The sequence below is a fragment of the Ranitomeya imitator genome, chromosome 6 (assembly GCF_032444005.1).
Source record: "Ranitomeya imitator isolate aRanImi1 chromosome 6, aRanImi1.pri, whole genome shotgun sequence".
NCBI classification, from domain to species: Eukaryota; Metazoa; Chordata; class Amphibia; order Anura; family Dendrobatidae; genus Ranitomeya; species Ranitomeya imitator.
The window spans coordinates 395,717,285-395,743,220 of record NC_091287.1 but is presented as its reverse complement, the minus strand read 5'-3'; the positions used below and the strand labels follow the sequence as shown (position 1 = coordinate 395,743,220).

At 41.6% G+C, this 25,936-nt stretch overlaps 1 protein-coding gene across 2 annotated transcripts in view; it reads right to left on the bottom strand.

The window, feature by feature from the left end:
- Positions 1-3,957: 3,957 nt before the first annotated feature.
- The window catches only part of ENOSF1 (enolase superfamily member 1), an 82,935-nt gene continuing 60,956 nt past the window's right edge, over positions 3,958-25,936 (bottom strand). Inside the window, exons 12-16 of one of the 2 annotated variants that reach the window (XM_069731158.1) lie at positions 23,072-23,113; positions 9,251-9,380; positions 5,535-5,634; positions 4,671-4,752; positions 3,958-4,211 (exon numbers count right to left, since the gene is read on the bottom strand). In XM_069731158.1, the coding sequence (XP_069587259.1) occupies positions 4,104-4,211; positions 4,671-4,752; positions 5,535-5,634; positions 9,251-9,380; positions 23,072-23,113 (462 nt within the window). In that variant the 3' untranslated portion in view covers positions 3,958-4,103. The remainder of the gene's footprint in view (positions 4,212-4,670; positions 4,753-5,534; positions 5,635-9,250; positions 9,381-23,071; positions 23,114-25,936) is intronic. The other variant, XM_069731159.1, reaches the window with a different exon arrangement.

Genomic DNA, 25,936 nt, shown 5'->3' with positions numbered 1-25,936 from the left:
TCTAGCACCGAGGGTGCACAGGTAGGATGTTTTGTTTCAATAGAAAACATGCATACAGGGACAAAACGGGGGAGGCATTCATTCCAGGACAGTGAAGGATGAGGCATGCAGACAGGGATTTTATTAAGAAAATTCTTTAAAATAAGTAGTCCATTCAGCATAAAAGTCACAAGCCCCCAATATGGGAAGAGTTATTTGGGCAGACGCGTTTCGAACCTAATGCTTCTTAATCCATGCAAGTATTCGGAAATCTGTCCCACCTTGGAATCTAAACCTGGTGCTCAATGCACTTTGTAAGCAGCCATATGAACTAGTTAGCAGTATGGACATTAGAAGACTTTCATTTAAAACTGCTTTCCGAGTAGCGATTACATCAGCCAAAAGGGTAGAAGAATTGCAGGCCCTGTCTGTCAAGGACCCTTATCTACGGATATTTGAGTACCGATTAGTCTTGAGGCTTGACTCTGCTTTTCTCCCCAAAGTGGCGTCAACCCCAAATATAAACCAGAAAGTCGTACTACCCTCCTGCCAGCACCCTAGAAACCACAAGGAACAGTCCTTTTTCTCTAGACATTGTTCTCCACTACCTTGAAGCAACTAGGGACTGGAGACAGAACACAAACTTTTGTGCAATATGGGGGATCAAATGGGGGTAAAAAAGGTGTCAAATTTCTCAATAGCAAGGTGGATCAGATCCACGATTAGTCTGGCTTACGAGGTTGAAGGAAAAACACCTGAGACTCTAAGCCCATTCAACTAAAGCCTTAGCCACTTCATGGGCAGAAAGGGGGGGGAGGCATTAGTGCATTAGATCTCTAGGGCTGCAACATGGTCCAGTCTGAGTACCTTCTTGAGACATTACAAGCTAGACGTAGTCTCAGGGCAAGTGGCCTTCAGTAGGAAGGTTCTTCACACAGTGGTCTCACCCTAGATCACCATACTTTGGTATTTTCCATAGGTGCTGACAGGATTGATGACCTGGAAAATGGTAATTAGACCTACTGGCAATTGTGTTCCCAGGAATCCATCCGGACAGCACTGCTAGTTCCCGCCCTTCTGAGAAATTCTATACTTCTGTGATGTAACATTTGTATAAAGAATGATCAAAAAATTCTGTTGCATCCATCCTGGTACATAGAAAAGACACTGAGGGATGGAGATGGGAGGGTCCTTTTAACCTCTCCCTGTTTCCTGTCCTAGTAAGGATAAGAAGGATGGCCTCCATAGGTGCTGTCAGGATGGATTCCTGGAAAAACAATTACTGGTAGGTCTAATTACCATTTTTCTGCCCACTCTGCCATAAAAGCAATTTCTGTGGACTGTACCGCTTATTGTGGTAGTATGGATAGATACTCCAGTCTCTGCTTGGGAACTCTGCAGCTCCTTCAGGGTCACTTTTGGTCTCTGTGCTGCCTCTCTGATTAATGCCCACCTTGGTCTGAGAGTTTTGGTGGGTAGCTCTCTTGTCAGGCTTGTTGTGGTACCATGTTCTTTCCATTTGATAATAATGGATTTGATGTTGCTCCAAGGAATCCTCACATATTCTCAACAACTTTGTTCTTGAATTGTTTGGAGATCTCCTTGCTCGTTATGGTGTTTTTGGTTAGTGGTGCCTCTTAAGTGTTGCAGCCTCTGTGGCCGTTCAGAAAAAGTGTGTATATAGTGACAGTCTCCAGATTCCACACAGATGGACTTCCTTTCACTGAGCATGTGATTTATGAACTTAATTGCTTGCACCAGGAATTTTTAGGGGCTTCATCACAAAAGGGGTGATTACACATGCCAACTTTTAGTTATTTTATTCTAAAAAATACATTTTTGCCTATATTTCTCACTTCACTAACTTAGACTATTTAGCGCTGATGCACCACACGCAAATCAGATTACAAAATATTTAAACACATGTGAAGTAAAAAGCCAAGGTGGTGAATCATTTCGTAAACCACTGTATATTCGAACACTACCATTATTCATCCCACATGATAGAGAAAATTATTTAAAAAAACAAAACATAAAACTGCCAGAATTGGCATCTATTTATCCCGCCTCAAATAAATAAGTGATAAAGCTGTACACATCTCAAAATATTACCAATAAATACTACAGCTTGTTATGCAAAAGATTATAATTGTATCACTTTCATTCTATATGGTGCATGCTATAAGGAAAAAAATAACTTGCCAGAATTGTTTGGATCTTGCTCATCCGGCCTCACAAAAATAGAGAGCAAATAGTTGTTTGTATCCCAAACTGGCAGTAGTGAAAACTACAGTTTCCCTTGCAAAACCCCTCACACATCTGTGTACGGAAAAATAAAAAGTATGGGTCTCAGAATATGACAAACCAGCAATCATCTCACCTACCCCACCCCTTCCTCCCACCCCCATTTTTTTTTTTAATGCTTCTTTTGGAAATTTCACTACCCAAAAAGTGTAATCAAAAAGTTATATATGTCCCAAAATTGAATCACTAAAAACTACTTCTCGTGCAAAGGTAAGTCCTCATAGAGCTCCTTTGATGGAAAATTGTAAAAACGTATAGATCTTAGATAATGGTAACACTGATTTTGTTTGTTTTTTTCAATCCGTATTTCTTGTAGTAAAACATACAACTATAAGTGTGATACCGCCATAATGTCGCTGACCAACAGAATAAAGGTAACACCTTATTTGTGCAGCTTGTGAATAAAGGAAATTTTTTAAAAAATATTAATGGTCCCGAAAATGACGCCACTGGTAAATACAATTCATCCTGGAAAAATGTAAAAAACAAAAGTTAGCTAGTTGCCAAAAATCTAAAAATACTATGGCTTCAAGAATGTGAAAATAAAAACTGCTTTGTCCAAAAGGCTCAAAATAGCCTAGTTCAAAAACAAAGATATTGATCTTAAAACGGATCTGTCAACTTAATATATGCAGGTGCTCGACTGACATGTTTGATTACCTGCAGCCACATGTTTCAGAGCTGTTGGGTAGCCACAAAACATGTGGGGATTGCCCATATATGTGAGACAATCCCTGCATTTTTTGTGGCTAAAAGACGTAAAACATGCGGCTGCGGGGACTCTAATATGTCACTCAAACACTCGCAATAATCGAGCACCCTCAGAAAACTTGAGTAACGAGCACTTGTCCTCATCACTAATGATCAGTCCTGGCAGAGAAAGAAGCTCAAGATATAGTATGATGTTTTCTTTTCTTGTATGCTATTGATTTATGAAAGTAAAATGAGAACAACCTGAGAGATGCATATAAATTAAAACAAGAATTGTCAGAAGAAATGTGTGATTAGGGCTGTTACTGCTTTTTTATGTCAACTATTTCTATGATGTTAAAGTGGTATTCCCATCTCCAAGATCCTATCCCATTATGTAATAGATGTAATAATAATATTAGAAAAGATCTTCAATTAGAAATGTAATATAGTTTTTCTGACTCGCTATGTCTCTTTCCTCATATGCAGGACCTTAGATATCCAAAGTTACGACCACTGATATAGTGACAGCCAGTTGCTAGTGGTCGTAACCGTGAGTACCTAAGCTACTGCAACACCTGCACATGAGGAAAGAATCAGAAAAACTATACTACATTTCTAATTGGAGGTGTTTTCTATTATTATTACTACATAGTGGAATATGATTTTGAGCTGGGAACACCCTTTTAAAGTGAAGACGTCATTAGAATATGTCATCCTTTTTTGACCATGGGAATCCAACCACCAGAACCCCTACTAATCCTTTAAATTAAGGAACCTGCTGCTCCTTCACAGGTATAGCACAGGGGTCTCTCACAAATCAAACCACCCCCATCCTAGTGACGTGACCTAGCAAGGCAACATGTGAATGACCCACTGAATAAGCATTCAGCGTCACCATAATTAATTTTAGGCCACCTTGTACGCCTTATAAGCTAAACTAGATGAAAGTATGAGCGCAATATTAAATAAAATAAATCTGAATGAAGACAAATGTTCTAGATTTATTGCTAGGCTGCATATGTTACATTTGTTCTGGACCGACTACTAAATCACATTACTTTTGGCTGTATTTTTCTGTTGCATATTCAGGAAATCCAAAACTGCTCGCTCATCTTTGACTAGATCTTCTAGATTTCAATCTTTTTCTCATGAATTAGCTGCTGCCAGATACTTCCACCTGGAAACTCATATAATGTCACAGACTCTTCCTTCATTTCTGTGGAATATCCTGGATCCTGAAAAAGGTGAGAATGATTGTTCGTCAGTATTTTTATCTGCATGTGTGGTAGGAGGTAGTCCAGTCTTTAAGCTTGGCTTCCATATCTTCAGGAAAGGATTCGGTTTGCTTCCCTAGCCCTGTATCTAAATTGCCTTTACGCACGTTGAGTGGCTCATTGGTGCTCCAATGGCAGCCGTGGCCCAGGTACAATAAAGCTAAAGCATCGGCATATTGCAGCCAATATTTTCTGTTTCGTTGGTACTGATTATGAGTGGTAATATTCCTAAACTGGCGGAAGGATGAGTAAGACTTCAGTAGCCATCTCACACAGACTCAATTTTGCATATTTAGAAAATGTTTTTAGCTCTAATGTGCAAAACCAAATAAAATACTTTCTCAGACCTTTGCGTGTTCCGTGTTGTCGTCTGTGAGTAACAATACATATCTGTGACATGGCTGAAAGGATTTACATTACCTCTGGAGGCACATAAGCTGCATTGCGGATAGCCACAGGGTGTTTAAAGTGTTCATGTAGATGATCCACATATTCGCACATCCTACAAGACAGAGAAATGGGGGTCTTAAGCTGTCGCCACTGAGAGGTGGAATCATTTCAATCAGGGACAATGACCTTTTTAATTTCAAAGGCCTTTTGGACATTTATACCATCCTTTGGGGGCAGTATAAATTGTGCACTAACTCCGCCCACAAAGTAATTCCTGACGCTAGCACTTTCACTGCATGCGCCTCAGTGTTTAGTAGTGAACATTGTGTGTGCGTACTCAAAGGGTAAGAAGACGTTAAAGGGCCGTCGACTGGCAAAACAGATCTGCCAGCTCAAGCACTGCGGTCCCTGAGAATCTGCCCTGGGCTGCAGAAAATGTCATCGTGGGCCGTGTGGATCCCCACCCCTGATTTAAAGGGAACCTGTCACCAGTAAAAATGTTAGTAATATGCAGATAAGGGGTTAATCTGCAGGTTAATAGCGTTACTAACCTGCAGGGTGCTGGCATTTACCTGAACGCTGCGGCCCTGCGCTTAGTAACCCGATGTTTACCCTGGTTACCAGGGGACTTCGCATAGTTGGTCGCTGGAGAGCTGTCTGTGTGACAGCTCTCCAGCGACCACACAGCGACGCTGCAGCAATCGGCATCGTTGTCTAGATCGCTGCAGCGTCGCTAAATGTGACGGTACCTTTAGGAGAGATTGGAGTCACAATGGTTTATGATAAAATGATAGCATTTCCTAGAGATTACTGTGAAAGTCTTAAATTAATCTACATAAAATCCAGTGATGACCAGTGAAATTCAGTCACATAGCTACATCATGGTGAACACACCTGTTTTCTAGGTTTCCTGATATGGAGATGTAATCAAATATGATCAAGTGTTGCACCAGTTCACAGAGTCCAACTCCTCCAGCATGTGGGCAGACGGGAACTGAATAAAAGCAGACAAGCACACTTAATACAGGTCTAGTTATATTCTTCACTGACATGCTTTTATTGTAAACCTTTTTGTTTTTTACACTGAAGTGGGTGGCGCTAAACAGGAGCGGGCATGGGTAACAGGTGTACTATTTTTTAAGTTAAAAGAATGGTGCATTTTTTAGCAAGAATCGATGCCAACTCTTAGCTGATATAGATTCACCAAATTTATCAACAAAGTTGCACCATGCTTGATGAGTCCCCCAACACATGCCCACAAACTGCTGCTGTAAATCTGCTATTTTGATGTCATGCGATGCCTATGACCAATCAGAGCCGGAAGAGTTGTCTAAGTGGTGGATCTGATTGGTTATTGCTAGAATTATTTTGAAAGCGACTTCTTTTAACCTGTTTCAGGAAATCTTGTGCGCACTGGACAATGTTTACAGTCACCTTCACCGTCGGGAGAGTCCTACTTAACGTTCAGTGAACTCAACCCTTCAGGAAGTCGAACACACTATTTTTCCAATTCCAGGGACAAAATAAAAAATGTATTCCTTGGAATCTCTTTACTCACAGTTAATCCACCCTCTATGTGATCGAGACTGAAACAGATTTCTAAACCGGCAACCTGATCTTCCTTTTTAAGGTTTGTAAGATATTAGAGACTTGGGCCTCAATTCACCAAAACAATTTTGTCAGAACTCTGGCATGAATTGATTTAAAAAGTTGCTAAATATTGGCATAACTTAAAGTTGCAATAATTTTGTGACTTTGACGTTTTTCACACCAGTTTCTCCCACTTTTGCCAAAATGGGCAGAGCTGGAGCAGGACTGGGGAGCGCAACACCATGGCTCTTATAATTCATGGCAAGCTTTGATGTTCCCTTTACCAGTCACGGACTGGAGTAAGATATATATGGGGTACACGATCAGATGGTCCTAATTTATAAAACACAGGCAGAAAATTGCCGGTCTTGATGTATCGGGGTCCTGATGTCTTCTTAACACAGGGCTCGGGTTTTGCTAACAGATTGCTTGAATAGGTTTCGAAATCCTTAAACCGTCACCGGGTATTGTTTTAAACATTCCATTAAACTGCTGCTGAAAACTATTGTGGAAATTGAATATTCTGTAATAGGAAAGGAAGCAAATTATAATTTCTAGACATATCACATTTCATTGTGGCATACAATATGTGGCTATGCTATTAGAAATTATTTTTATAGGGCAATCTGGTCATTTAGTTGTGTAATTAATGGTATGCTGAAAATTCCCATGTTTGCTATCCGATAAGACAATTGATTGTTGACTTGTTTGTGTGTTGCCTATGGACTCCATAAAAGGAACGTTTTAGTTAACACATTTTTCACATTCTAGATGAATCCATTAATAGGTGGTACTAATATGTTGCATGTTTGTTTGTATGTTGTATGTATGTTGTATGTAGTGTGTATGTGGTATGTATGTACTGTGTATGTATGTTGCATGTATGTAGTGTGTATGTTAAATGGATACAGCATGTATATTGTATGTTATGTATGTAGTATGTATTCTATATGTATGTAGTATGTATGTAGTGTGTATGTTATAAATATTTAGTGTTACATACAACATAAATACTATGTACATATATGTAGTATGTTGATATATACAAATCTTAATATATACTTACCTTCTAATGCCTTCACATAATGTTCCATCCAGATGTGTCCGGATCTCAGAATTCCAAGCGGCGGAAGTTCACCGACCGCCATATTGGGACACCCAAGTGATGGGTGTCTCAATAAGGAAACTGCTGGTGGTTGGTACCAGCCTCTTGCACTGTACCACCAGCGGAACACTGTTGCACCACATACACACTGTATATGCCGTACGCACCACACACACACTGTATATGCCGTACGCACCACACACAAACACACTATATGCTGTACGCACCATACACACATTGTATATGCCGTATGCACCACACACAAACACTGTATATGCCGTACGCACCACACATACACACACTGTATATGCTGTACGCACCACACATACACCGTATGCAGCCTCAGAGGAAGCTGGTCACATTAAATGGGTTTTCCCACAAACGAAAGTTCATTTTAAAAATTGTCTGTGTCTGACCGTGTACGGAGCATACCACATCTGCTGGGCAGGGGAGGAAGCAAAAGACAATACTGACATTACAGCAGGGGATCACAGAGGATTCATTTTGTCAGGCAAAATATTTCACTGACTGTTTTTAAACAATATTTTACATCACAAAATGTTTCCTCTACGATCTCCTGCTGTAATATCAGTATCACACAAGTCAAAGAAGAGATGACATGAGAGGGGAAGACAGCAGATGGGGAGAGAGAAGGCGCACAGGGGTGAGAGAGACAGCACAGGGGGGAGACAGCTCAAACGGGTCAGCACGTGAGGGGAGGACACAGCACAGGAAGGAGAGAGACAGCAGACACCGGGGATAGCACATGGGATACACAGGTCAAAGAAGAGAGCACAGACGGGAGAAGACAGCACATGGGGAAAGAGAGTGAAGAGGTCGGTGAACACATGGGGGAGAAATTCTCAACGCTGCAAAGCCTTCCCCCATCGTGACATTACCGCCCCCCCGATGCGATAGCATCAGGCCACCATCTAGTACATTACATAGTAACATAGTCAGTAAGGCCGAAAAAAGACATTTGTCCATCCAGTTCAGCCTATATTCCATCATAATAAATCCCCAGATCTATGTCCTTCTACAGAACCTAATAATTGTATGATACAATATTGTTCTGCTCCAGGAAGACATCCAGGCCTCTCTTGAACCCCTCGACTGAGTTCGCCATCACCACCTCCTCACGCAAGCAATTCCAGATTCTCACTGCCCTAACAGTAAAGAATCCTCTTCTATGTTGGTGGAAAAACCTTCTCTCCTCCAGACGCAAAGAATGCCCCCAGGTGAGCTGAATTGTTATACAGCTCATATCAAACCTTAGGTTTCTTCAGAGCCTCGAATTTGAAGAATGATTTGTACACAGGTTTTACCATAAGTTGCAACAGTTTTGTCATGTAGAATTTTTTTTTCAGGTGAAACATAATAAAAATGTTAACCTGTAAAAAATGGAAAAACCATTTCACATAGCAAAAAGACCAGCAACTCTTCATGTAGTTTTGACGCATTTTAACTACCATAACCTCATACCTAGCTCTATGTCTGTGTGAAGGGTGAAATAATAAATTGTAAGGCCGGAGTCACACTACAGCGAGATGCGGCCGAGTCTCGCAGGTTACAAACAAGCTCTGGCACCGGCGCTCCAGAGCGGAGCGTGCAGCTCCATGTATTGCTGTGTGGCCACACGCTCCGCTCCGGAGTGCCGGTGCCAGAGCTTGGTTTTAACCTGCGAGACTCGGCCGTATCTCGCTGTGTGTGATCCCGGCCTAACATTAATCAGCACGGCCCTGAAACTTTTTAAATCGACTAACAAAAGAATACAGGTCCAGCATTATTCTTCAATAACGAGGAGTGCGAATATACTGGCGAAAAGACTTCATATCAGAGCTGAACACTCAGCACTATGATGCCCTGTAGCAGTTGTGTTTCCTCCGCTGCTTCTGGTTTATAATCATAGTCTTACTATTGAATTTCTTGGCCATGAGCAGAACAGACAGGTTTTCATTCACACTCCCCAATCTGCAGCTGTCGATCTGGAGATACTGGAGGGCACGGGCTTGTAGGAACTGTTTAAACATGACTCTGTTGTGGCACTGGGCAAACAAAAAAGCAGAGATTAGTATTGCCAGATGATATAGCGAAAAAACATTGCAGTCTGTTCACATTCTGCAGGGTATTTGCTTCAGTATTTGTTGCAGAAACTTCTGCATCTATGCCTTTCATCTGAAACGGCTCCATTCAGATGAATAGAGACTGACTTTTAGATGCACAAGTTTCTGCAACAAAATGGTTAACATGAGAATTCAGCCTAAGGGCTCGATCACACAAGCGAATAAATCAGGCAAGAAATCGGATTGCACTTGGACCAGTGTCATTCTATGGGGCAGCGCACATCTGCTATTATTTTGTCATGCTGATTCAGCATAAGAAAACAATCTCGGTATGCTGCGAGTATTGGATTGCATGCACTCATACAAGTCTATTGGTGCCTGTGAAACATCACAGTGTACTCGAATATCACCATAGTACAGTGCGATTCCCGCCGACATCGGCAGTAGAGGAGATGGAGAAATTACTTTCTCCGTCTCCTCTGCAGATGTGCTCTGATCATGTCATACGAGAGGCTCGGAGAACAGTAGCATGACACTCGGCTCCCACTTGCAGCAGAGCAGGAGACGAGGGTCATTAGCATATCGCATCGCATGCTATACACTGCTGTGAATCCGGCCTAAGGCTATGTTTACCACGATGAACTTTTGATTTTTGAAGCTACAGAATTTCTCCACCTATTATTTAAATTGGGTTACTTTCGTATTTTTAATATGCGTTTTTATTGTGTTTTTTGTCCCTTGTTTGTGTGTCATGCCTGAAATAAGACTGCTTTCTTTAGATACTTCCTGGTATTTGGCTTTGACAAAACTTCATTGATATACTTCAGTTAGGATTAAACGCATTTTTGATACATTTCCAAAGCAAAAGTGCACTTGTGTTTTTTACCTGCGGATTTCCTCATCTAATGAACATCTATGGGAGAGAATTGGCATGCGGCGGAATTGAAACACGCACTGCAGGTCAGTTTACAATGCATAAAAAAACCACAGGGGACAGGAGATTTCTATAAATCCCACCCAATTTGCTGGAAATGTAAGATGCTGCGTTTTTGACAGAAAAAAATATGCAGCGTCAAAAGCTCATTATGGGAACTCAACCTTATAGCTCATTCACCCGTCCGGTTTTCACATACAAGTGCTATGCGTGATAGGCTATGGAGCTGTTCACATGTCAGTGATATTTTTTGCGGACTGAGTGGTCAGTGCAAAATTCCGTAGAAATGTTTGATAATGATCTGAGTGCATGAAAGTCTATGTGACTATAAAAAAAAATTAGACTGCACTCCGAAGCCTAAGGCTATGTGCACAAGTATTCTGATCTACTGCGGATTTTTACGCAGCAGTTTTCAGCATATTTGATAAATCCGCAGTGGAAACCGCTGCGGATTTATCACGGTTTTTCTGCGGTTTTACAACTGCGGATTTCTATTGGAGCAGTTGTAAAACCGCTGCGGAATCCGCAGAAAGAAGTGACATGCTGCGGAATGTAAACCGCTGCGTTTCCGCGCTTTTTTTCCACATAATGTGCACAGCGTTTTTGGTTTCCCATAAGCTTACATTGTACTGTAAACTCATGGGAAACTGCTGCGGATCTGCAGCTGCGGATGCGCAGCAAAATCCACATCGTGTGCACATACCGGCCTCATTTCGACATCAGGGGGTTTTTTTACATACGAGAAAATGGACAAAGTATCATCAGTGATTTTCATCAGAGTTTCATCTGAATTTGGTCAGAGTTTCATCAGCTTTTTTGCACTAATGAGAAAAAGAAAAGTTTCTCCACCTTCTATCTATCACTGAAGGGAAAAAGACCGCACATAGATGGCATCCTAGTGCAGTCCAGTTTTTTCACTGGCCCATAGACTTCCATTGCCGTGTTTAATCTGACACTCGGATCAATATCGGATATGTGACTGAGATTTTTCACAGACCACTCGGTTTGCAAAAAATCCAATAGACTGTCACAGGTAAAAGTGCTATCCATGAAAAAAAACTGACCGTATTCATACGTGAAAGTCACATGTGAATGATCCCTAAGACTTCAACATATGAGCCAAATTTTAAATCATAAAAAAACATAACCCAGCTCAATACCTGTGGCCTTATAACAGTGGTCCCCAACTCCAGGCCTCGAGGGCCGCCAACAGTGCAGGTTTTCAGGATTTCTTTAGTATTGCATCGGTGGTAATGTGATCATCTGCACAGGTGATTATTCCAACCCCTGTGCAATACTAAGGAAATCCTGAAAACCTGCACTGTTGGCGGCCCTCGAGGCCTGGAGTTGGGGACCTCTGCCTTATAATATTCATCTTATGCTAATGACAACGTATTCTAAAGCACTTTAAACTTAGGGTTTCATATATTATGCTTATGATTTTAAAGGAGATGTCTCAAGTTCAAGTTATTTACCTTCAAATATAGGGTTAATCTGGGAGTAAATAGTGTTACGTCTTGCTGTCTTACTAAAAGTGGCTACCAGGAGAAAATTAACTTTTTTCTTCCCAGGAAGCTCTGTCATGTGGGAATGCATAGAGCAGCTACAGTTAGCGTTGTCAGCACTACTCATTGTACAATAGAAATAGGCCCAATGCTATCGCATCCGGAGTGCGGTGAAATTAACATCTGTGCATGCTTAGTAGTACTGATAGGAGCAGCGGACATGTCTCACACTGTTTGCGCTTTCCAACATACCATATTTTTCGGATTATAAAACGCTTTGGATTATAAGACGCACCCCAAATTTTGAGGAGGAAAAATAAGAAAAAAATATTTTTTAATAAAATGGTGGTGCTTCTTATATTCCTTGCATCTTATTGCTTTCCGGGGGTGGTGGCTGCGGTGAAAGGGGGTCCCAGGGTCACTGCTGGAGGAGGCAGGAGTGGGGTGATGCTACAGGCCGCAGGCTGGGATGAGGGGGGGGCTCTGATGTGTGGCGCGCTGCTGCGAGGTTGTCTCTGGGTGCCCGGCGGTTGCTGCGGGTGTCTCCGGTGCCCAGCGGTGCTGCGTGGGTGTCCGGCGCTGCCCGGGGCTCTGCCGGCATTTTGCGACAGGCCAGAGCCCTCCCACTTCCACGGTTCCATGTGCCGTGATCTCCGGAAATATGGGCACCGGGGACACCCGCAGCACCGGCCAGCAATCGCTGGACACCCTGTATGTCATTTGCGCAGGCGCAAGTGACTGCCGCTGTGCCTTATGGGATTCGGGGACAGCGGCCAGAAGTCCCAACTGGCAATTATTATATAGGAAATGGCAGATATAAGCACACTGAGTGTGATCCCGACATTTCCTGGCGCCCGAACAGGGACCCGAGGTCTGTGTATTCCTTCAAGAACACCGGCAGAATACGAACGAAAAGAGAATCTGGGATAATGGACGGCAGATGAACAAAAACCTGGCCAGGTAAGAGACACTGTTAGATCTCTTATATCTGCCCTGCACTGTCCGTAAGATTTTCTGTGTCGTGTTCTTTAGCGGGTAGTTCTAGTAGAGGAGGATACCTATAGCTCGGGTTCTTGAACTATTTAGGAATTGATCACCTCACGGAGTACGGCATTGAATGAGAGTGAATGTGAATAGAAGGTGTGTGGAAGTTGGGAATAGCCCTATAAGCCGCCCAGGGGGTTGAAACAGAAGAAGTGACTGTCCCACTGGGCAACGTGGTTGCGTCCTTTCGGGGAGACCTCCGCGCCTATGTTCAATCTCTGATCCTGTCTTTGACAAAAACCTGGTGACGGATAAGTGTATGATAGTATGAGCCCAGGACAGATAAATTAGCCTGGGACAAGAATACGTTGTGTGTGATAGTATAAGCCCAGGACAGATAAATTAGCCTGGGACAAGATACGTTGTATGTTCTTTTTCTTTTTCTGTCTGGTTGCATTTGTGTTGTTTGCTATAGGTGTAGGAATCAGGATTTTCTTACATCAACACAGTTTAAACATCCTAGCTCCTTAGGAAGAAGGTAACGAGGTATTCTCATACCCAAACGCCACCTAGGGCAAGAAAGCTCAGGATAAGAAAATGGGGAATAAGCAAACAAAGTCGGAACCAGAAGAATTAGATATCTATACTATCATAAAGGAGAGAAGTGGTGAAGATGCCACTAAGGGGCTGAAAAAGATTTTTAGTAAGTTTGGAGTTACTAGGGCAGAAGCTTTTAGTAGAAAACTATGGGAAGGAATTCAGGAAAGGAAAAAAGGCATAATCAGAGACAAGAAATGGATAGATCAGATCCAAGCATTGATTGATGTCTCTAGGGTAGCAGAAAATGAGGGATGGACATATAATCAACAGAGTAAAAAGTGGTGTATTAGACCCACAGGCTGTGGAGAAAAACAAAATGTGGAATCTAAAAATACCCCACCCCCATACCTTAACCCACATGCCCCATCTTTTCTCCAAACACCACCTCAAAGTTTAGCCGGACCAGGAGGATGGGTATGTCCGCACTGTGGACAACAAAATCCAGACTGGAGAAATGATTACCTAGCCTGTGGTACACCTAGACATGGCGCTGTACTTGCCCCTGTTAGGGTAGTACCAAGACCCTTTAGGGAACCTGGTGCTGACGGAGTAATGGGAACTAGATATCACCAAACTCGACAATATTTCCCTTGGTCCCCCGCTGAAGGCATGTCTCTCTTGCATAACGCACCAGATCCCACCCAGTGTCCAGTTAGATTTGCACAATATATACAGCAAATTATGCAGACTCACGCTGGAGTTTGGGCAGATGGAGAAGAATTATGTAGAATGAAAATGACTCCTGGACTCTTCCAGGAGCTATTAGCAAATCTACAGGTACATAGGCCCCAAGCAGGAGATGGTGCCTTACACACGATAGAATCAGGTACACAATTTGTAGATCACTTAATGGTTTTCATGAGGGAGAGACAGAGGCAGAGAGGAACAACGGGAGTGGTGGCTCAGAAATCTGGACAATCAGTAGACGAATATTATCTAAGTGTAGAAAATAATTTCAGAGATGAAGGCATGGATCTAACTGCTCCAGGAATGATGAGGTTAGTTACAAAAACCTTTATAGATGGATTGTCTGCAAAAGTGAAGGAAAAGCTTAAGGCCGCAACCCCTGATTGGAGAACCTTGGAAGATCCACACCTGGCTAGACAGAAAGCTGTAGGGATAGAAATGGACTTAAGAGAAAATTCTAAGCCAGTAAGAATTGCACAGGCTAATACTGGCTCTGCTAATCAAAAGTTTACTTGTCATTACTGTAAGAAGCCAGGACATTTCCAAAGGGAATGTAGGAAGAGAAAAACAGATATAGATTCAGGAACCTTTGTACCCAAAAATAGGATAAATAACCCAGTGCCTGATCAAACAGACAGCTCAGAATGACTGAAAGTTATGCAGGTCTCTCTTCCTTCTAGAAGACCAATAATACAAGTTGACAAAGGTTACATATGCAGAAGGGTATGATGGTAAAATTCAGGCGTTGCCCTTTACAAAACCTTTAAATGTGAGCTTTGGCCCTAAAACTTTTGTATCCAAATTTTTATTTGCTAAAGGTGCACCTACCTGCTTGTTGGGTACTGATGTCTTAAGTAAAATGCATGCAAACATCCATTTTAGAGAAGATGGCACAGTTATGCTGACCATCCCTGAAGATGCAGAAACTCTGGAACCATATGTTAGAATACAGGCAATGGAGGATTTTCCCGAAATTTACACTCAACAAGCAAAAATTGACTTGTCTCGGGTTCCTGACAGCCTATGGGCAAAAGGAGACACTGATGTAGGATTTTTATCAGTAGCTCCTATACTGTTAGAAACTGCCCCGGGAACCATATTACCTCAGCTTAGGCAATACCCCATCAGCGCCCAGCAAGAACAGGCGATTTCTCAACAAATTCAGGATTATGTGTTACAAGATGTTTTGGTAGAAATCAGGTCACCCGCCAATACACCCTTATATCCTGTTAAAAAGAAAGTGTCCTCCAAAGAAACTATGGTGAAATATCGCATGGTGCACGACTTACGGGAAATCAATAAGGTTTTGGCACCGGTCACCCCTGTGGTACCGAATCCTCATACCTTACTGTCTCAAATTCCCAGCACTGCTGCATATTTTACGGTAATTGACTTATCAAACGCATTTTTTTTCTGTGCCACTACATAAGAACTGTTGGCATTTGTTTGCCTTTACATTCAAGGGTAAACAATTAGCATGGACAAGATTGCCACAAGGTATGGTACACTCACCAACTTTGTACTCTGAAGCAATGCAGACCGTGCTAAAAAATTTCATCCCAGAACCAGGAGTAGTCATTCTACAGTATGTAGATGACTTACTTATTTGTTGCCCTGATGAGCAGACGGCAGTTACCTCAACTGTTAATTTCTTAATTTTCCTAGCGCAAGAAGGCTGTAAAGTAAATAGACAGAAACTCCAGGCTTGTCAACAAACAGTCGTGTTTTTAGGTCACTGCATATCACAGGGCATCAGACACCTCACACCTCAACGTACGGAAGCCATACGTAACATGCTTGAACCCAGGAATCACAAACAGCTGCGTGCTTTCCTAGGTATTGTTTCACACTGTAGACAGTGGATCATACATGCAAGTCAACTCATGCAGCCTTTATATGACTGTATTGCCAACACACCATATTCACTCAGTGAAGAGGCTAAACAGTCATTTTCCTCTTTGAAAACAGCACTGGTATCAGCTCCGGCTTTGGGACTCCCAGACTACACTAAACCTTTTCAATTGATGGCAGCTGAGATATCCTCACATGCTACAGGGGTGCTCACACAAAAACATGGAAACAAACAGAGACCTGTGGCATACATATCAGCTCATCTGGACCCTGTAGCTAGAGCCGCACCTTCTTGTGTAAGAGTAGTAGCCGCAATTTCACTGTTATTAGATAAAGCTTCTGAGATTGTTCTTGATCACCCACTTCTAGTTCAGACCACTCATGATGCACATGGCATTCTTAACCAGGTCCAACCTAAACATATTTCAATGGCCAGACACCTCCGTCTCCAATGTTCCCTACTACTGCCGCCCAACATTTCCTTTGCCAGGATTCAGACTCTTAATCTCGCGTCTTTGCTCCCTTTAGAGTCTGAGGGGGGTACCATACCTGAGGAAACTGCACTCTCCAACTCCTTTGAAACTGCACTCTCCAACTCCTTTGACCCATCAAAGTCAATGCATGATTGTGTACAATTAATGGAACAAGAGACTCAGGGCTTATGTAATGTACGTGACAAGCCACTCTGTAATGCTACATTTGAACTTTTCATAGATGGCAGTAGATATGCAGATATGAATGGACAATTTCATACAGGTTATGCGGAAGTAACTCAGCATGAAGTGCTGAAAGCAGAACCTCTCCCTGCTAATCAGTCTGCACAAGAAGCAGAACTTACGGCATTAGTTGAAGCTCTAAAAATAGCCAAAGATCAGACAGCAAACATATACACTGATTCTAGATATGCACATGGCATTATTTTCGATTTTGGCGTAATATGGAGAGCCAGAGGTTATATGACTGCTTCAGGCCAACCTGTTAAACATGCCTCCCTCATTAGACAGATTCTGGAGGCAGCACAAGAAACTAAAGAAATAGCGGTGATAAAGGTAGCTGCACATGTGAGACTCGACACCGAGGAAGCCAGGGGTAACGATAAAGCCGATAAGGCAGCAAAACAGGCAGCACGTAAACCCTTACATCATGCCCACACACTAGATAGCTCTGAAGATGATGAGGAAAGATTGAAGGAAGCTCAGAAACAGGTAGACGACGAAGAACGAGGGCAGTGGCAGAAAAAAGGGGCAGAAGATCAGCAAGGATTATGGAAAAAAGGAACTTTGTTGTGTTTACCCAGAGCCTGGTACCCCGCAGTGGCAAGTGACCTCCACCTACCCACGCATGTGTCGGCAAATGGTATGACGCTCAAGGTAAAAGAAAGGTGGTTGGCTCCAGGTTTTGGTAATTTTGCTCGGAACATGTGTGCTGCATGCGCTATATGCCTGGCACACAATCCAGGTTAGGCCATTAAAACCCCAACCAAGCATCATGTAAGACCACTGTATCCCTTTCAAAGACTCCAGATTGACTACATCCAACTTCCTAGGTACAATGGATACGAATATGTGCTTGTGTGTGTGGACATGTTCTCAGGGTGGCCAGAGGCTTATCCAGTTCGTAAAGCCTCAGCAAAAACTACTGCCATTAAAATAGCACATGAACTGATACCCCGTTACGGCATGCCTGAGGTGATCGAGTCAGATAGAGGTACCCATTTTACTGGGGAAATATTCCAGAATGTTATGAAAATGTTGGGAGTAGAAAACCAGTTTCACACTCCATATCATCCACAGAGTTCAGGTAAAGTGGAAAGATTAAATGGGACAATAAAATTAAAAATCCAGAAGGCCATGGCAGAAACAGGAAAGCCTTGGACCGAGTGTCTACCACTTGCCCTGTATTCCATCCGAAACACCCCAAGGGGGAAGGCTAAGCTGTCACCACATGAGATTCTTTTTGGTAGAGCAGCAAATTTGGGTTGTTATTTTCCACAACAACTGATGTTGAATACTGAGACTTTAACTGCTTATGTACAAGAATTACAAAAACGTTTAACTAAAGTGCATTCGCAAGTTTTTGCTTCCCTTCCAGATCCAGAAAATCTCGAAGGAGGCCACAAGTTGGAACCTGGTGATCAAGTCTACGTGAAAAGACACACCAGAAAGACTCTGGAACCGAGATTTGACGGACCTTTCCAAGTCCTGTTAACAACTCCAACAGCAGTCAAGCTTGAAGGAAAGGCATCATGGATACATGCAAGCCATTGCAAAAAAGCAGTAGAAGACTCATGATATTGATGTTAATAATGTTAACCTCAACGGAGGCATGGGAAAGACTGAATTCTCTAGCCCCTTTGAACAATAGATTCGTACAACATCATAGAAAATTAGTGCATGACTTGTTAAATAATACGCAACCCCTGGCAGATTGTTGGATCTGTACCCATTCACCAGTATCAGCCACAAGTATACCTTTTCTAGCAGTTCCCGTGTCAGCTGAAGAAATATTCGCTTGGCCTAATTGTTCAGACAACCTGGCCAACAACCAACCTGGCAATACTAGACTATGGAATACTACAATCGCCATACCAATTGTGGGATGGGTAGAATTTCCTTGGTGGCAGGGCAATCTTACAGGAAAAATAGACAACTTACAATATTTAGCATTCAAGGGAGGAAAATGGGTACCTAGGAATAAGACTGGATTAACTGATTTAGGACAGGTCCCCACTGAAAATCTACAGCTCAGTTTCAGTACAACCACCCCTTCCTCTGATGCTTTCAAACCTACAGTATTGGAAAGATATATACATAATAGAAAATGGGAACATTCTGAGTTGTTCCCCCAAGGTGATGCAAACAGTTGTACAAGTAAGCCGGGGAACCTGGTTTGTAATGAATCCAATGAGTATGTCAACGGAATGCATGTATGTGGGAATCCCGCAGCCGGGTACTGTAGCCCCTTGGACAAAAACCCTCTTGGTGTATACTTCAGAATGTATCTAGTTTTGTGGATTTGGCTCACAGATTGGTATTGCAGCACTCAGCTTTGTGGGATCTGCCTGAGGGTACATTTTGGATATGCGGAGAAGGAGCATATAAATGGCTTCCCGTAGGTATAAAGGGTACTTGTACATTAGGACGCCTAACCCCGGCTACTTTCATAATTTCAAATAAACAAGTGAATATGCAAGCCGTGCCCAAGCACACACTGTATAAAAGAGCTGCAGATAACTCACCACGTCCCTCGGGGAGGCCGCATATAGTACAAATGGGAATTCCCAACAAAATTGCTAGTACCATTTTTATTTATCCTATGTTAACACAGATGTGGGATAAATTAGTTAGAGCCACGGATTATCTAGATGATCAGATTTGGGATATATTGGACATATTAAATACTAGTATAGCTGTACAGAATCAGCTTATAATAGTCACTAACCAACATACCCTGGTATTGGATTACCTAACTGCCTCACAAGGGGGTATGTGTCAAATCATCGGACCCACCTGCTGTCATTATATAGACTCGAATAGTACTATGAGTATGAGATTTAAATTAAAAGACGTACAACGACTCAGGGATCAGTATGACAAAGACAATGACCAAAATAAGGATAGCTGGTGGTCAGATACCTTTTCTTTTCTTAACCCGGCCAATTGGTTCAGAGGGATCGGTGGGTGGGTTACCGGGATTATGCAAAGCCTAATACATACAGTTATGGTTATTGTAATTATATATGTATTATTCAAGGTTGTACTCAAGGGTATCTCGGTATGCACAAATAAATTTTGTGTAATGGATGCGAGAATATAAAGTTTTTTTTTTTGTAATATCACAAAAAGAATGACTAAAATGATCGACAAGGTTTTGAATGGAATATGTCAAAGGGGGGATTGTGAAGAGCAGAACAAAAATGATTACCTCAATGAACAAAAAAAAAAAAAAAAAGAATTTGTGATAAACATTGACCTGTCCATTCAAGGACATTTTAGCTATAGTATGAAATCCTGTTTTTCTTGTCTGTGGAATTGCCTTTGTACTGTTTGTTGTGAAACTGCCGCCCACGAAACTGTTTTCTTTTCTTTTCTTTCTTTCCTGTTTTGTCTCTTTGTTTAAACATGCAAAACTTGTATAACCACTAACAACTATATAAAGAAGGGATAGCACTTTGAAGGCAGGCGTGCTTCAGAGACTTCCCAGTGATACACTATACAAGACGTGTCTTGTGTATTATTTCTGGTGATTCTCCACTTCCAAAGGCTGCTCCGACTGAGTGTGATCACGACACACCCCATCAGCCTGATTAACAGCTCGCTGTGCATAGATGTGCTGCAGAACCAGCTGTCACTCATAGTCCCAGGACCTGCTTACAGCTGTTGCTCACAGTATAGTGACTGAAATGACTGAAAGCCAACAGGGAGGAAATAGGTTAATTTTCTCTTGGCAGCCTAACTTTCAGTAAGGTGGCCGGAAAGCATTGTAACGTTATTTACTTGTAGATTAACAATATATCTCCAAGAATACAGCGGTTTCTTAGATGACAGGTTCCCTTTAAATGAATAAAATTCCAAAGTGCTTGTATAAACAAGCAAGTTAGTTATTTACTTATTATTTAACATCCTTAAAAGTTCTCAAGAACAGAGGGATTTTTTATTCTATATGTACAAAGAGCATGTTCTTGGCGGCCATCGCTGTGAGGCTGGCTGGATCTGACCAGCTGTAGTGTCCCTGTGCTTCTTCCATGCAGCATAGACATACAGGTCCTTCTCAAAAAATTAGCATATAGTGTTAAATTTCATTATTTACCATAATGTAATGATTACAATTAAACTTTCATATATTATAGATTCATTATCCACCAACTGAAATTTGTCAGGTCTTTTATTGTTTTAATACTGATGATTTTGGCATACAACTCCTGATAACCCAAAAAACCTGTCTCAATAAATTAGCATATTTCACCCATCCAATCAAATAAAAGTGTTTTTTAATAACAAACAAAAAAACCAACAAATAATAATGTTCAGTTATGCACTCAATACTTGGTCAGGAATCCTTTGGCAGAAATGACTGCTTCAATGCGGCGTGGCATGGAGGCAATCAGCCTGTGACACTGCTGAGATGTTATGGAGGCCCAGGATGCTTCAATAGCGGCCTTAAGCTCATCCAGAGTGTTGGGTCTTGCGTCTCTCAACTTTCTCTTCACAATATCCCACAGATTCTCTATGGGGTTCAGGTCAGGAGAGTTGGCAGGCCAATTGAGCACAGTAATACCATGGTCAGTAAACCATTTACCAGTGGTTTTGGCACTGTGAGCAGGTGCCAGGTCGTGCTGAAAAATGAAATGTTCATCTCCATAAAGCATTTCAGCCGATGGAAGCATGAAGTGCTCCAAAATCTCCTGATAGCTAGCTGCATTGACCCTGCCCTTGATGAAACACAGTGGACCAACACCAGCAGCTGACATGGCACCCCACACCATCACTGACTGTGGGTACTTGACACTGGACTTCAGGCATTTTGGCATTTCCTTCTCCCCAGTCTTCCTCCAGACTCTGGCACCTTGATTTCCGAATGACATGCAAAATTTGCTTTCATCAGAAAAAAGTACTTGGGACCACTTAGCAACAGTCCAGTGCTGCTTCTCTGTAGCTCAAAAGTGGCTTTACCTGGGGAATGCGGCACCTGTAGCCCATTTCCTGCACACGCCTGTGCACGGTGGCTCTGGATGTTTCCACACCAGACTCAGTCCACTGCTTCCTCAGGTTCCCCAAGGTCTGGAATCGGTCCTTCTCCACAATCTTCCTCAGGGTCCGGTCTCCTCTTCTCGTTGTACAGCGTTTTCTGCCACATTGTTTCCTTCCAACAGACTTACCATTGAGGTGCCTTGATACAGCACTCTGGGAACAGCCTATTTGTTGAGAAATTTCTTTCTGGGTCTTACCCTCTTGCTTGAGGGTGTCAATGATGGCCTTCTTGACATCTGTCAGGTCGCTAGTCTTACCCATGATGGGGGTTTTGAGTACTGAACCAGGCAGGGAGTTTATAAAAGCCTCAAGTATCTTTTGCATGTGTTTAGAGTTAATTAGTTGATTCAGAAGATTAGGGTAATAGGTCGTTTACAGAACCTTTTCTTGATATGCTAATTTATTGAGACAGGTTTTTTGGGTTATCAGGAGTTGTATGCCAAAATCATCAGTATTAAAACAATAAAAGACCTGACAAATTTCAGTTGGTGGATAATGAATCTATAATATATGAAAGTTTAATTGTAATCATTACATTATGGTAAATAATGAAATTTAACACTATATGCTAATTTTTTTGAGAAGGACCTGTAGAAGCTTCAGCGTGGGAGAGGGCACATTTTGGACCAGCGGTGTGATCTTACCATGAGTGTGAACTGTCATTCTTCAGGAGCACACCTGCGGCAACTAGGAAGCTGGGAAGAAGAGGAACGGTGTGCTCCTGCAGAAACAACATGGGAACACACAATTAATTTGTTTCAATGTTATTTGAAAAATATGTACATTTTTGCAACCATTTTCATAGCTCCAATGCAGGTAAAATATAAATTAATATGAAAATAGAATTACATGAGTGTCTACAGCTCCCATATGTTCTTCTATTTTTGTATGATTACAGACTATGTTCAGTTTAATACTACAATCTCACTCCCTTCTATCTGTCCCCCACTTCTTGCTAATGATTGCATGACTAATTTGATTTATTTTCCATATTGTATACATGAGACAGCCTGGTGAGATAAGTGACAATAAACAGTTTCTTTTATCATAGCAGCTATTTCTATGTGATCATTCAGATAATATCTAGTATCCTTCTATGGAAGATACCTCTCTGCGTGGAGATTCAGCTGGTAGGGGGTGAACTTTCTGATAGACTTGTCAGTTTGCCATGCTACCAGTGCTATTAATTAGTTCAAGAAGCAGCCTAGACTCCTGTTTGTCTGGCTTTAATCTAGTCCCTCTTGCCAAGGGTCACTAAGGCTGCAGCTGTTAACCTCTCAGATTCCTGTAATTTCATAATCTATAAACACTCTCATGGCAGCTGTCCCATGCGACCCCTTTGATATGTACAGAAGCACTCACTTGTTCTCCTGTAGCCACTCCGATTCCCAGTGGTGCTAAAGCCTAAATAGAAAATAACATCACCTTGAAGCGTTTTTAGCAATATTGACCACGGAATGATTAGTTATCACAGCATATCGTCTTTTACACAAGAGTTATAAGGTCGATTGGTTTGTCTGATTCATCGGTCATAATGAAGGTGACTCGGTTGCTTAGGCTCTGTTCACGCAACTGTATAGTCGGTCCAAGTTATTGTGAAAAAAAAAATTGCAGAATGCAATTGGATGAGACTCACCAATGCAAGTCTATGAGTGGTCAAAATCAAAGGGTGCGCAAAATAAATTAGATACTATACGGCTGATCCGCATGTTGTTTGATTTTTATGGACACATGGCAATTCTTTAATGTAGTAAACTGTATTTGGACTTACTACTGATGTAAAAAAAATATGGATGACATACTGATTGCAGACGGATGATAATACAGATGAAAAATGTTTTTTTGTGGATGAAAATCGCACAATATTTATACCCTCGTGAATGTAGGGTACTAATTAAATAATTCCTTAGTCTCTTTGCTTAAGCTGAATTTTTTTTTTTTAAAGAAAACCACATTTAATTTTACATTAACCTCTTATCAAGTTTACAAGTACAAACGTATCATTGAGTTGACAGTGTAATTCCAACATGGCACATGTAGTTGTGTGTGTTCATATTGTCGATACCATGACTAGCACTGACCATTAACCCTGCTGTTCTGTTGGTCAAAAATGACCGACTTTGAACTTCAATATTCTTTAAAATATTCAAGATGCGGCTCTGAAACCCGTGGCCGACCGACCCATCCTCATTTAAGTCAATCAACCACAAGTTTCAGAACCGCATCTTGAACACCCCAAAAAATACCAAAGTTCAAAATAGGTCTCCCCAGACCGAACAGAACAGCAGGGTTAATGATTGATATTCAACAAACTAGATATTACAGCTTCACAAAAAAAATTAAAAAAGGGGGAGCGACATCTATAGTAACAAAAGCCTGTAATGCTTCTGGAGCAAAGGCCCCATTCATATGTGTAGTGAAATTAGTGAAAACTTGTGAGATCCAGTCTTGCGACCCCTTCATTAAAGGTTAGGTTAAGTGGAGGTCACAAAGATGGGTCCCCTACTGATCATAGTGTAAGGGTCATTCAGACCATGGTGTTCTGTTCCGAGCCTATGCACCAGTGAAACAAGTAACTTCTTTGGGTGTGTGATATTACTGCTTTCAGATGTCTCCCAATTTGACTACATGCTCTCAGATGACTTAAGAGCCCCAGATGAAAAGCTATAACAAGGAAGGATTCAGTCCATTTTATCAAAATAAAGTGGACTTTACTGGTGGAATTGGTGAAACATACCGCACGTTGTCAAAATTGTTGGTACCCCTTGTTTAATGACAGAAAAACTCACAATGGTCACAGAAATAACTTGAATATGACAAAAGTAAAAATAAATAAAAGATCTATGAAAATTAACAAATGAAAGTCAGACATTGCTTTTCAACCATGCTTCCACAGACTTTAAAAAAAAAATAAAACTCATGAAATAGGCCTTTACAGAAATGATGGTACCCCTGAAAATAATGTGACAAAAGGGACATGTTAAATCAAGGTGTGTCCACTAACTAGCATCACAGGTGTCTACAATCTTGGAATCAGTGAGTTGGCCAGATTATAGTGCTACAGATACTCACTGTGCTGTTTGGTGACATGGTGTGTATCACAACATGGACCAGCGAAGGAAAGAGTTGTCTCAGGAGATTAGAAAGAAAATTATAGACAAACTTGTTAAATGTAAAAGTTATAAGACCATCTCCAAGCAGCTTGATGTTCCTGTGACTACAGTTGCACTTATTATTTGGAAATGAAAAATCCATGGGACTGTAGCAAACCTTTCTGGACGTGGTCTCAGGAGGAAAACTGATGACAAATCAAAGAGAAGGATAATACGAATGGTAACAAAAAAGCACGGAAAAAACTTCTAAACAGATTAAAGGTGAACTTCAAGCTCAAGGAACATCAGTGTCAGATCGCACCATCCATTGTTGTATGAGCCAAAGTGGACTTCATGGGAGACGACCAAGGAGGACACCATAGTTGTAAAAAAAAAAAATCATAAAAAAGCCAGACTGGAATTTGCCAAACTACTTGTTGACAAGCGACAAAGCTTCTGTAAGAATATCCTATGGACAGATGATACAAAAATTGAACTTTTTGGCAAGGCACATCAGCTCTATGTTCACAGAGGGAAAAATTAAGCATATCAAGAAAAGAACACTCCCTACTGTGAAACATGGAGGAGGCTCTGTTATGTTCTGGGGCTGCTTTGCTGCATCTGGCACAGGGTGTCTAGAATCTGTTCCAGGGTACAATGAAATCTCAACACTATCAAGGGATTCTAGAGAAATGTGCTGCCCAGTGTCAGAAAGCTTGGTCTCAGTCACAGGTAATGGGTCTTGCAACAGGATAATGACCCAAAACACACAGCTCAAAACACCCAAGAATGGCTAAAAGGAAAAAATTGGACTATTCTGAAGTGGCCTTCTATGAGCCCTGACCTAAATCCTATTGGGCATCTTTGGAAAGAGCTGAAACATCCCGTCTGGAAAAGGCAACCTTCAAACACGAGACAACTGGAGCAGATTACTCTTGAGGAGTGGGTCAAAATACCTGTCGAGAGGTGCAGAAGTCTCATTGACAGTTACAGGAATCGTTTGACTGCAGTGATTGCCTCAAAAGGTTGTGCAACAAAATATTAAGTTAAGGGTACCATCATTTCTGTCCAGGCCTATTTCATGAGTTTTATTTATATTTTTTTTAATTCTGTTGAAGCATGGTTGAAATGCAAT